Source organism: Cricetulus griseus, chromosome 4, assembly GCF_003668045.3.
Source record: "Cricetulus griseus strain 17A/GY chromosome 4, alternate assembly CriGri-PICRH-1.0, whole genome shotgun sequence".
In the NCBI taxonomy this organism is placed as follows: Eukaryota; Metazoa; Chordata; class Mammalia; order Rodentia; family Cricetidae; genus Cricetulus; species Cricetulus griseus.
In genome coordinates, this window is record NC_048597.1 from 104464352 (window position 1) to 104476072 (window position 11721).

An 11721-nucleotide genomic window follows, 5' to 3' on the forward strand; every position below is an offset into this window, starting at 1 on the left:
AATGCCATCTGGACAGTACTAGCTCTGGCATTGTCTTCATAGGCAGCTCCCTTTCTCTCTATTGGACTCACCTGTGTGGAAACATTGCAGCTTGAACCTCTTAAGTGGGCTGCGTGCTTGTTAAAATAAAAGGTGCAGGAATCACTTCCGGCTCTAGAAACACCATGCCTTTATCCCAGTGACTCAGTTCTGTTGCCTTGTGGAGAAGGTGGCTCCTCCTGCCCCGGTTGCACTTACGGGACATGTGACCCCTGCTGATGTGACCATGTCAGGCGCACACAGGTGTCTGTCACTACAGATGGCCCTTTTGCATCTGGACAGCCTTGGCCACTTAGTGGGGTGGGACTTCACTTCACTTCCCTCAGACTTGAGGGTGCCCTGTGCAAGGGCCTCAGTTCTGAAGTGCAGTCCCTGTCTCTGTCTCTCCACAGGGTTGTTTGAGAGACATAAGCTCCTCTTCTCCTTCAACATGACTATCAAGATCGAGCAGGCAGAGGGGAGGGTCCCCCAGGAGGAGCTGGACTTCTTTCTAAAAGGTAACGGACTTACTGGCTTTCACTCTCTCTGCTATCCACAGGTACCCAGGACATGCAAGTCCATTCACTATAAACATTAACAGCAGCAAAATCCCACTCAAGCTTGGCATCCAAAGGCCACAGATCATCCAGCTGCCCTCAGAAACACTTCCTAGTTGACTCACGGCATCTTTGCCATGGGCTGTGTTGAGACTGGAGGCCTGGCCAAGCTGCCCAGTTGGGCTCACTGGTGACAAGGAAAATCCATGCATCCTCACTCCTTGGCAAAGGGACCTCTCCCCAAAGCAAGAGCCACAGAAGTGCAGTGTGTGTGGTCATTGTGCTGGGCATGGGCAGCCCATGGCTGTCCCTCTCTTCTCCCTGTGATTAGGGAACATCTCACTGGAGAAGAGTAAGCGGAAGAAGCCGTGTACCTGGCTGTCAGACCAGGGCTGGGAAGACATCATTCTCCTGTCAGAGTTGTTTTCAGACATTTTTGGACAGCTCCCTGATGATCTCGAGCACCATCTCTCCATCTGGCAGGATGTGAGTGTGAGCATTCTCTCCCCTCCTTCCTGACATGGCAGCCATGTCCACATGGAGCCCACAGCCTCCCTGCCGCCAGGAAGACACTTCCCAGGGAAGCTACCCCGTATGGCCAGTGCCCTTGAGGGCTTGGATACACTTTTCTTCATCCAGTCTTGCTAGCTCCACAGGAGAACCAGCCACCCCTTTGTCCACCACCCACCCAGTCATCATCTATCCATAATTTCTCTATCCACCATCCATCTCTTCATCCATCCATCTGCCTGTATCCAACACCCGCTCATCAGTCCACCCTTTAATTCATCTGTCCCTCACCCACCTATCCAACTGTTCATCTGTCCACCTATCACCCATCCTCCTGTCCATCCATCCTTCCAAGAAATACTACCTGGGCATCTCCTGGCTGCCATGTCCCCGCTGTGCCCTCTAAACCCTACAGTGATGGCTACTTGGCTCTTCCAGTTTTTCAACTCATGGCTTTTGGTGTTAGCAATGACAGCTGGATCAAAAGTTCAGATTTTCCTCCCTGGTGGCTCTTGGCACCTTCACGTACAAATGGTGACCCATTGCCATTCCTGAGATGATGCCAGGTGGTCAACACTCTTTGCCTCTTGCAGTGGTATGACCTGGACTCGCTAGAGCAGTTCCCATTCCCTCTGGACTATGACAAATACATCACTGCGTTCCAGAAACTGCTTATTTTACGCTGCTTCCGGGTAGACCGGGTATATCGTGCAGTGACGGACTATGTGACCCTCACCATGGGAGAGAAGTGAGTGCCCTGCCACTGGCCCACAGGAACAGGGATAGCTGATCTAAGGGACATGGCCTGAATGCTCCAGACAAACATGAGGGGCCACGCTCAGGCAGAAAGGAAAAGTTAAAGTATTTTAATATTTTAAATTATTAAATTAATTTGTATGTATGTGAAAGAGTGGGCACATGTTTGGGAGTGTGGGTACATGTGTGTATGTATGGTTTGAAGCCAAAGCTTGGGTGTCATTCCTCAGGAGCCATCCACTTTGTGGTTTTGGGTTTTTTGTTTGTTTTTTGTTTGTTTGTTTGTTTGTTTGTTTTCTCTGTGTAGCCCTGGCTGTCCTGGAACTCACTCTGTATATCAGCTGGCCTCAAACTCAGAAAGATGCACCTGCCTCTGCCTGCTGAGTGCTGGGATTAAAGGCGAGCGCCACCACCGCCCAGCACCTTTTCTTAATTTTTATTACATCTTTGAGAATTTCCTACAATGCATTTTGACCACATCCAACCCTCCTCTAGCTCCTTCCATGTCCCGCATCTTTGTGTTCTCCCTTTTTAAAAACCTTTGAGTCCCATTTGTGCTGACTGGAGCAGGGTGGACCTACCACAGCTTTGGGGGGAAAACTGACTCTCTTTCTCTCCATTGCCAATAGCTCCTCAGGTAGGGGTGGGACTTTGTGCCCACCTTCCTGCTGGAATTTGTGGATAGACAAGTCATGTGGGTCCTAAGGGAACCCACTACTATTACTCTGCTAAACAGGCCCAGTATTAAACCTGCCCCTAATGATCCATTTCTAACCCTACCCAAAGCTTCTTTTGGCAGTAGATGGCGATCCCCTCGTCTTTATGCACCGGTGGCTGTCTTAATCTGTTCTGTGTTGCTTTAAACACCTCATGCTGGGTGATGCAGAATGAAAAGAGGGTTATTTGGCCCTTGATTCTGGTGGCCAGAATCACAGCCTGGCTGCATCACAACCTGGCAAAAAGAGAAAGGGCCATATGCCAAAGAAGCCGGCACATGAGGGGCCCCACTTTGTAACTGCCTGGCCACGATGTGACAATGAACCCAGTCCTGTAGGAACTATGTTAAGCCTTAGTGACCAGCAGGCTCCACTCTTTAAACCCACCACCTCTTGATACCATCATGTTGAGGTCCATGTGTCTAGCACATGTGTGTTTGGGGATGAGTGCTGTCTAAATTAGAGTATAACTAATTAAAAACCCTAAAGAAAAGGGGCAGTGTGGGGCATGCCCAAAGAGCTGTTGGTGTGTGATTTCTGGGTATATGTCTGAGGCTTGTGCACATGAAGGGCAGACCAGAGCACCCAGCTCAGTACCAACTTGCTGAATCCAGTATGCAGGGATCACATGAGGTAGAGGGAGCAGAGGGGCCTCTGCTCCATAGGAGAGCATCACAGTCTGCCGGGTCTATGTGTGTAACAGGATTCCCAAAAAACTAGGACAAATGTGTGGAGAGCTACGTGACAGCCATAGTCAGAAGTTCTGGATACTGGGGTGGGGTGAGGTGGGAGGGTAGAAAGGTGGCCTAGAGCTAGTTGCCTTGCAGGTTGTTTCACCTTCTCCCGTTTGCCAGGTATGTGCAGCCCCCAATGATCAGCTTCGAGACCATTTTCGAGCAGAGCACCCCCAATTCGCCCATTGTGTTCATCCTGAGTCCTGGCTCAGACCCTGCCAGTGATCTCATGAAGCTGGCTGAGCGGAGTGGCTTTGGGGGCAATCGCCTCAAGTTTCTCGCAATGGGTCAAGGTCAAGAAAAGGTAACTAGTGGTTTGGTGTGAGCTGTGCCCAGGAGTGCTCCCTTGGTGGACAGGAAGTCAAGATCAAACAGTGTGGCACTGGTAATAGCTTGACTGTGGTCTCCCCACCTCCTGCAGCCACTGAGTTCCACTCTTTTCAAAGCCCTCTGTCACCATGGTCCCATGTGGGTCACTGGTCTTAGGCTCCTCGTGTGTGGCTCAGAGGGATTTTAGGGTGACCCTTTGGGGGCCATCTGTCCCATCCCATGCCACCTGCTAGCTCATTGGGACAGGGCAAAGCATTCATGGTCAGAGGGAGCCAACTACTAGTCTTGGCTTTGTTGCAAAGTGTCTATGAAAGTCTGGGAAACACTGCTACCAGCGCCCAGGACAGGGACAGTGACCCTGGGTGCACAAGGCACAAGGCACCACAGGCAGAGATTTCTTTCCAACCTCCAAACTGGAGGAAGCCATTTCCGTGTGAGTGTCACCCAGGCCTTGGGTCCTCTGGAGACCAAGGCAGCACTGAAGAAGAGGTCATTGCCTTTGCAGTACACTCAGGAAGGGATCGTGGGCCACCTCTGTGCTCCAGCCCTTTACATCTGAATTCTATGGGCCAGTTCTGCTTCCCAGAGGGATGGGTAGGACTCTTGCAGGCCTGCTCAAGTGCAGTCTTGGGTGCAGTGTGACTGTGATGGAAGTTAGGGATTTCGGCACTGTGGAAGCTGAAGAGACACGAGGCTCATCTACTAAGCCATGCCTGGCCCTGAGGTCACAGGTGGCAGGGAGAATGTCTTAGGATGGTTTCCCCCTTAGCTCCTGGATCCCTGCATCCTTCTGTTCCCTTGAAGCATGGGGTTGGCCTAGCCTGGGAATGTTAGTCCACTCCGCTCCCCCTGCAGGTGGCACTGCAGCTGCTGGAGACCGCAGTGGCTCGTGGACAGTGGCTCATGCTGCAGAACTGCCATCTCCTGGTCAAGTGGCTGAAGGACCTGGAGAAGTCCCTGGAGAGGATCACCAAGCCACACCCAGACTTCCGCCTGTGGCTTACCACGGACCCCACCAAGGGCTTCCCCATTGGGATCCTGCAGAAGTCCTTAAAGGTCCGCCTTGGGGCATCAGCACAGACATGCTACAGCCCTAGTCCTCCCGGTCCCTGCCATGGGGGACCCTAGGGTAAAGGGGATGCCCCATGTACCCATCCCACTCTCCTTAGGTGGTTGTGAGACTTGGGTGTTTGTGCCATCTAGATCTCTCATCACAGTTGGAGACATGCTGTGGGGGCTGGAGGTGGTGGAGGCCTCCCCGGTCAGGCCTGCTTTCTGCCTTTCTGCAGGTGGTCACAGAGCCACCTAATGGGCTCAAACTGAACATGCGCGCAACCTATTTCAAGATCTCCCATGAAATGCTGGATCAGTGCCCACATAACGCCTTCAAGCCCCTGGTCTACGTGTTGGCCTTCTTCCACGCTGTGGTACAAGAGAGAAGGAAGTTTGGCAAGATTGGCTGGAATGTGTATTATGATTTCAATGAGTCCGACTTCCAGGTGAGCATGGAGACATTTGTCCAGCCTGTGCATCCCGAGCTGGCTGGCTTCTGCACCTGCCTTCCAAGTTCACCAACAGCAAGCTGCAGGATGTGAGTGACTGTTAACCACAGTCATTCCTTCTCTCTAAGGTCTGCATGGAAATCCTAAGCACCTATCTAACGAAAGCCTTCCAGCAGCATGACCCGCGCATCCCATGGGGCAGCCTCAAGTACCTGATCGGAGAGGTGATGAGGGTTGTGTGCCTCCTGAGGGCTGGGTCTGGGACTGAGACACCTGTCCTTTGAGTCCTTGAGATTCCTGCCCCCCCACCCACTCTTACCACCCTAACTGAGGTCCCTGAAAAATACTCTTGCCTCCTCACTGTTGTTCCTTGACAAACTCCATTCCCAGGGAGGTCTCTTGTGGGGCTCTAGGACCCTGGGGCCACTGCTAATCTTCCTCTGGGCAGTTTCCAGGTTGCCAATGTGCAGGGCATATCCGGGGAGCCTTGTTGTGTTCTTGGGGTACCATGACTCTAGCTGAACTCATGGGAAAGCTAGATTTGAGGAATTCTGCAATGCAGAATGGCTAACTGCTGGTGTCTGGGTTCTTGTGTGTTGGTCTGTCTGATCCATTTGGGAATCTTCCCAGTTGCATTAAAGGGCTGCTTCATGCTTTTTCTGTTAGGTCTCAGATTACAGCATGATTTTATAGATAAGCCCCATGTCTGTCTGGCCCAGAAAGTGACCTGGACAGACAGGCTGGAGCAGGGCAGTGGTGGGGCCCGGAGCTGCAGGAGCATGTGGGGTTATGGGTCCCCACTGGCTCTCTCTCACCCACTCTGACCTCAGGTCATGTACGGAGGTCGGGCCATCGACAGCTTTGACCGGCGCATCCTAACCACGTACATGGACGAGTACCTGGGCGACTTCATTTTCGATACCTTTCAACCATTCCACTTCTTCCGGAACAAGGAAGTGGACTATAAAATCCCTGTGGGTGATGTAAAGGATAAATTCGTTGGTGAGCTGTTCCAGGGTGAAGAAAGTTCTTTGAAAGATGGCAGATTTCATCTGCTTTTCCTGTGGTTGGCTCGGGCTCTTTGCCACCCTCTTCTGATGGGACTCCTGGGCTGGGCAAGTGAGGCTGTCCCCTGGGCTCTGCCACACCTCAGAACTGCCTCTTGGCTGAGGTTACCAGCTCTGGAACCTTACCTTTGAAGGTCATTGAGCCACCTGCATGACAGAGACAGTGCATGTGGGTGGAATAGGGCCTTTATTTTAAAATTCACCAGCAATGGAATTACTCTTGATTTTGGTGAGTGGGCAGGGGGTGTCCGCATGAACACAGTACAACCTGCTCCCCCTTCTTTCTCCCTCCCTTTCTCCCTCCTTCCCCTACCCCCCTCTGTGATTCTAGAAGCCATCGAGGCCCTCCCACTTGCCAACACGCCAGAAGTGTTTGGTCTCCATTCCAATGCTGAGATTGGCTACTACACACAGGCAGCTCGAGACATGTGGGGCCATCTGCTGGAGCTACAGCCACAGACAGGTATAGCTGCCAGGGAGCCCACTAGCTTAGGGGCAAGGGGTGCTACTGCTGGGTGCAGGTAGCTTCCCAAAGAACAAAGAGGCTCGCAAAGCTCCATCCTCCATACAGCTAGCCTTGAAATCTCTTAAAGTGTCATCCTTCCAGGGGAATCCAGCAGTGGCATCAGCCGTGATGACTACATTGGCCAGGTGGCCAAGGACATTGAAAACAAGATGCCCAAGATCTTTGACCTGGACCAGGTCCGGAAGCACTTGGGCTTGAACATCTCACCCACCTCGGTGGTGCTGCTGCAGGAGCTGGGGCGCTTCAACAAGCTTGCCATTCGCATGACCAGATCTCTGGCTGAGCTCCAGAGAGTGAGTGTGACGCATGGAGCTACTTGGCAGAGGGGGCCCTGCCCTCCACAGCCCTGCTGAGGACTCTGTTCTGCCAACAGGCCTTGGCTGGGGAAGTTGGGATGAGCAGTGAGTTAGATGATGTAGCCAGGTCTCTCTTCCTCGGGCACATCCCTCACATCTGGAGGAAGCTTGCCCCTGACACCCTGAAGACCCTTGGAAACTGGATGCTCTACTTCCTGCGGCGGTTCAGTCAGTACACACTGTGGGTGAGTCCCACGGTGGCTCTGTCTCTGCCCACCCACCCACACCCCTGGGAAAATGTGTATCAGGTGTCACAGAGATGGCCTCAGTTGCCACAGGCCAGTCTGGTATGCCTTGGCAAGTCTGATTTACTATGCGCATGAGATGATTTCTTCTAAATATCTTGGCATCTGTTCTAGCTCATTTTTAGGGTCTTTGTCCTTCTGCCTGGTGGTGGACATGTAGTTGGCAACTGTGTATATTTGTGTCACAAAGAGCAGTGTGGTCACTGTCCACGAATGCAGTCAGTGTGTATACCACACACCCTAGAGCACACATGCACTTGATATATTTATTTGTTGTTGTGAGGTAGTCTCTAACTCTGTAGCCCAGGCTGGCTTGAACTGGTGGCAATCCTCCTGCCTCAACCTCCCAAGTGTTGGGATTACAAGTGTGAGCTGAAGTCTTGTCTGTGGGGTTTCTAGAAAGTTGAAGTCATAATTCTTGGGGAGTGACATCTGTTTTCTTCTGCAAATCACTATGGTCTGAGAGTTTGTGGCTTTTGCTCACTGATGGGACATCTAGTTGTTTTTGTCCTGCATTTCTTTAATGAAGGTGAAATGGAAGGTGTTTCATTTCTATTTTTTGTGAACTTTTCTGTTTCCTTTTGATACAAGACTCTTTTTACACTGATTTTTTTAAATGTATGTATGAAGCATGTGTAGCTGCTGTGCATGAATGAATGCATTTGTGTTCATATGTTGGGGGTCAGAGGACAACCTTTAGGACTCAGCCCTTGCCTTCTGCCTTATTTGAGACTGGTCCCTGTTCACTGCTAAATGCTACAAGCCAGCTGACCTGTGAGCCTCTGACCCTCCTCTTGTCTCCCGTCTCACTGTAGGGGCACTAAGGTTAGATGCGTGGTGGCACACCCACCTTTACACAGTTTCCAAGCATCCAAACCCAGGTCTTCCAGCTTGTGTGACAAGTTCTTTATTCACTGAACTGTATCTTTAGCCCTTTTCATTGGTTTTTAAGAGTTCTTTGTATTGAGAGAAGGTAACCCTTGGTCTGCTAGTGATGCATGGACTCCTCCCTGCTGGGAGCCATTTACTTAGATGATGATGGTGTGTATGTGTGTCTGTCTATTTTTTTTTTTTTTGAGGCAGGGTTTCCCTGTGTAGCTTTGGAGCCTGGCCTGGAAATAGCTCTTGTAGACCAGGCTGGCCTCAAACTCAGAGAGATCCGCCTGCCTCTGCCTTACAAGTGCTGGGATTAAAGGCTGTGCCACCACCACTTGGCTGTATGTGCATGTTTCTATAGAAAGGTTTTAAGTTTGAATGCAGCCAAAAGTCTTTTCTTTGGTAGCTTCTGGGCTTTGGAATTCTCCACTTGAGCAAACAGTGAAAGGTTTGATGTGGTACTTCTGTGGGTGTCTACTGTATGCATGCTGGCGTGTGCACATGTGTGTAGAGGCCAGATGTGAGCCTTGAGTGTCATTCCTCATGGGCCATGACTTTGTTGATATAGGGTTTTGCTGTGGGATATTATTTTAAAATGTGTTACATTTGTTTATGCTGTGGAACATTTGCTGAATGATGCAAAGATGTGTTGCATTTTTTATATGCTGCATTTGTTTAATTCTGTGAAGCTGTGTTACTTTGCCTGATGGTCTAATAAAGAGCTGAACAGTCAATAGAGGCAGGAGAAAGGATAGGAGGGGCTGGTAGGCAGAGAGAATACATGGAGGAAAGAGAAATTTGGGAGGAGGGAAGAAAGAGCAAGAGAACAAGGAAGAGGATGCCAGGAGCCAGCTACCCAGCCAGCCATGGAGTAAGAGTGAAAGTAAGAAAAGGAAAAAAGCCCAGAGGCAAAAGGTAGATGGGATAATGTAAGAAAAGCTGGCTAGAAACAAGACAAACTAAAGCTGGGCATTCATAAATAATAAGCCTCCAAGAGTGATTTATTTGGGAGCTTGGTTGGCAGCCCCCCAAAAGAGCCCAAAGAGTAAACCAACCAACAGGGCTTCTCATTAGGACCTGAGGTTCACTCACTTGGCTGGGCTGGCTGCTCAGGGAGCCTCAGCACTGGGATTATATGCATGTGTCACCATACCTGATGCTTTTAATGTGGGTCTCGAGGATCAGATTCAGGCCCCCCACATTTGTGTGGCAAGCACTTTAATGACCTTGGTGTCTCCCTAAATTTTTGGTCTACCTGGAGTTTGGCGGTCAGCTTTTTCTCCAATGAGCAGCTTGTCACCATGGGAAATCTATCAGCTCTGAACCTGGTGCTAGAGCTTAGGCTTCTACTTCTGCCCATCTTCCCTACCAGGTTACGGAGAGTGAGCCCAGCGTGATGTGGCTCTCAGGGCTGCACATCCCAGAGTCCTACCTCACAGCACTGGTACAGGCCACATGCCGGAGGAATGGCTGGCCGCTGGACCGGTCCACTTTGTTCACACAAGTGACCAAGTTCCAGGATGCTGATGAAGTAAACGAGCGTGCGGGGCAAGGTACAATGAGAGTCACATACCCTGGTCTCCATTTGGGGCTTCCCTCCCGGAACCATCCCTCAACTCAAAGGGACGAGCATCGAGCACCGTGTGGATTGGGCCATGCTTGAGCTGAGCTACTGCCTATGGTGCTATTTGTGGCTTCTCAGAGCAGAGTTTCTCACTGGAGACTAGCAGTCACAGGGTGGATGGCAGGGAGGCCTGACCATACTAGTTTGTGGCAAGTGGGCTCCTATGTTAAGTGAGTTTTCAAAGAGATCAGCGAGTGGCTTCCCCGGTAAGGAAAGAAGTATAGGAACCAAAGAGCGCATAGGCTAACCTGGAGCCTCAGTCAGACACAACCAACCTTTTGATGTGTGACATGACGCTATCAACTACAAAGTTCCTAGTTGAGAACTGGATAATCTGTTTAAAAATCATGAAAAAAAAAAAAACTCACTCTTTTAAGTAGGTCTGCAACTGTGTTGTGCTGCACTCCTATTCTCTGCCCATAGGACACATCTGCTAGAAGATGTGATTTGAGCCTGTCCAGCAGCACTCCTTGTAGACGCTAGTTAGAAACTGTTCCCCTAGCTAGAGCCCACTGAACTGCAAAGAACAGAAGTCCCTTTGTGTCTTTTTAACAAGAGTGGATTAATGGGTAAGTCTTGGGGACCCTCAGATAGGTCTCACTGATAAGCATCCAGCTGCCAGTCTGTGGGGCAGGTGGACAGTTTTTGCCTTTGCACTGACCACTAGACCACCAGTAAGTATTGGCATTCTCGGTTTTGGGGTCTCTGCATGCTAGAGACCATATTCCTCTTAGACTTCCCCTTTGCTTCAGAGGATGCTGGGATTGCTGTGTGCCCTGAAGCCAGAGTCCAAGGAAAGAGGTGCTGCCTGGACTCACTTCCTTGGAGCCCTGTGTCTCCTGTCTAGCTGTTCTTTTGCATGTGGAAGGGGGGTGTGTGTCACAGTAGCTTTTATACTTGTCCTCTGTGCACAACTGTGAGAGGAAAAGTAACCACAAAACAGGACACAGATGCATCTTGTCACCCCCAGGGTGCTTTGTCTCGGGGCTCTACCTGGAGGGCGCTGACTGGGACATAGAGTTTGGGTGTCTTATCAAGAGCAAGCCCAAGGTGCTGGTTGTGGACCTGCCCATCCTGAAGATCATCCCCATTGAAGCTCACCGCCTGAAGCTACAGGTGACAGTCACTTCCCTGACCCCATTGTGCCTTCCCTCCTCTCAAGGCAGGCTAAAGAAGCTCTGGGGGGCTTGCTTTAAGCTATGGGGCCAGTTCAGGGGAAAAATTCTTGTATACATGCATATGGCTGCCCATCATCCCCAGGGGGCAAGTCCAAGTTTAGAGCCTGTAGTAGAGACTCAGGGGAACCTCCTTTCTTAGGAAATTCTGGACACACACAGTCACATAGTGGCCTCATCTAGTGTGGACAGTAGGTGCCTCCTGGGCGGCACTTGCCCAGTCACCCTATGGTACTCAGATGTAAGCCTGGGACTACTGCATGTGAAGTGCTTGGGCTGAATCCCATCTAGCCATGATCTGATGCCACCTGCCTCTCTCTGCAGAACACCTTCCGGACACCTGTCTACACTACCTCCATGAGGAGGAATGCCATGGGAGTCGGCCTAGTGTTTGAAGCTGACCTCTTTACCACGAAGCACATCTCACACTGGGTGCTACAGGGTGTGTGCCTCACCCTGAACTCAGATTAACTCTAGCATGTGGAGGACTACATGGAGCTACCATGCTATGGTGGGCCACACAGGTGCTGATGCTTCATGAAGAATGGGAGACTGGTGTCGTTTCAGGTGCAGTGGTGGTGGAAAGTGTTTGATGCTGAATTTCCTTACATTTGAAATTGGCCATATAAACATACTTTTCTATTAAATGAATCTTGTTATGCGACGGATTTTTGTGTGTTTTTTGAGATAATGTCTCATTATCCCGGAGCTTGCTGACTTGCCAAAGCC

At 50.6% G+C, this 11721-nt stretch overlaps 1 protein-coding gene across 1 annotated transcript in view; it reads left to right on the forward strand.

The window, feature by feature from the left end:
• Dnah10 (dynein axonemal heavy chain 10) overlaps positions 1 to 11656 on the forward strand; it is a 105109-nt gene extending 93453 nt beyond the window's left edge. Inside the window, exons 66-79 of the mRNA XM_027413894.2 lie at positions 432 to 536; positions 907 to 1061; positions 1679 to 1833; positions 3412 to 3595; positions 4477 to 4677; positions 4911 to 5120; positions 5252 to 5347; positions 5954 to 6125; positions 6522 to 6653; positions 6798 to 7009; positions 7090 to 7257; positions 9566 to 9746; positions 10788 to 10933; positions 11317 to 11656. Of these exons, the coding sequence (XP_027269695.1) occupies positions 432 to 536; positions 907 to 1061; positions 1679 to 1833; positions 3412 to 3595; positions 4477 to 4677; positions 4911 to 5120; positions 5252 to 5347; positions 5954 to 6125; positions 6522 to 6653; positions 6798 to 7009; positions 7090 to 7257; positions 9566 to 9746; positions 10788 to 10933; positions 11317 to 11463 (2264 nt within the window). The 3' untranslated portion in view covers positions 11464 to 11656. The remainder of the gene's footprint in view (positions 1 to 431; positions 537 to 906; positions 1062 to 1678; positions 1834 to 3411; positions 3596 to 4476; positions 4678 to 4910; positions 5121 to 5251; positions 5348 to 5953; positions 6126 to 6521; positions 6654 to 6797; positions 7010 to 7089; positions 7258 to 9565; positions 9747 to 10787; positions 10934 to 11316) is intronic.
• The last annotated feature ends 65 nt before the right edge of the window (positions 11657 to 11721 follow it).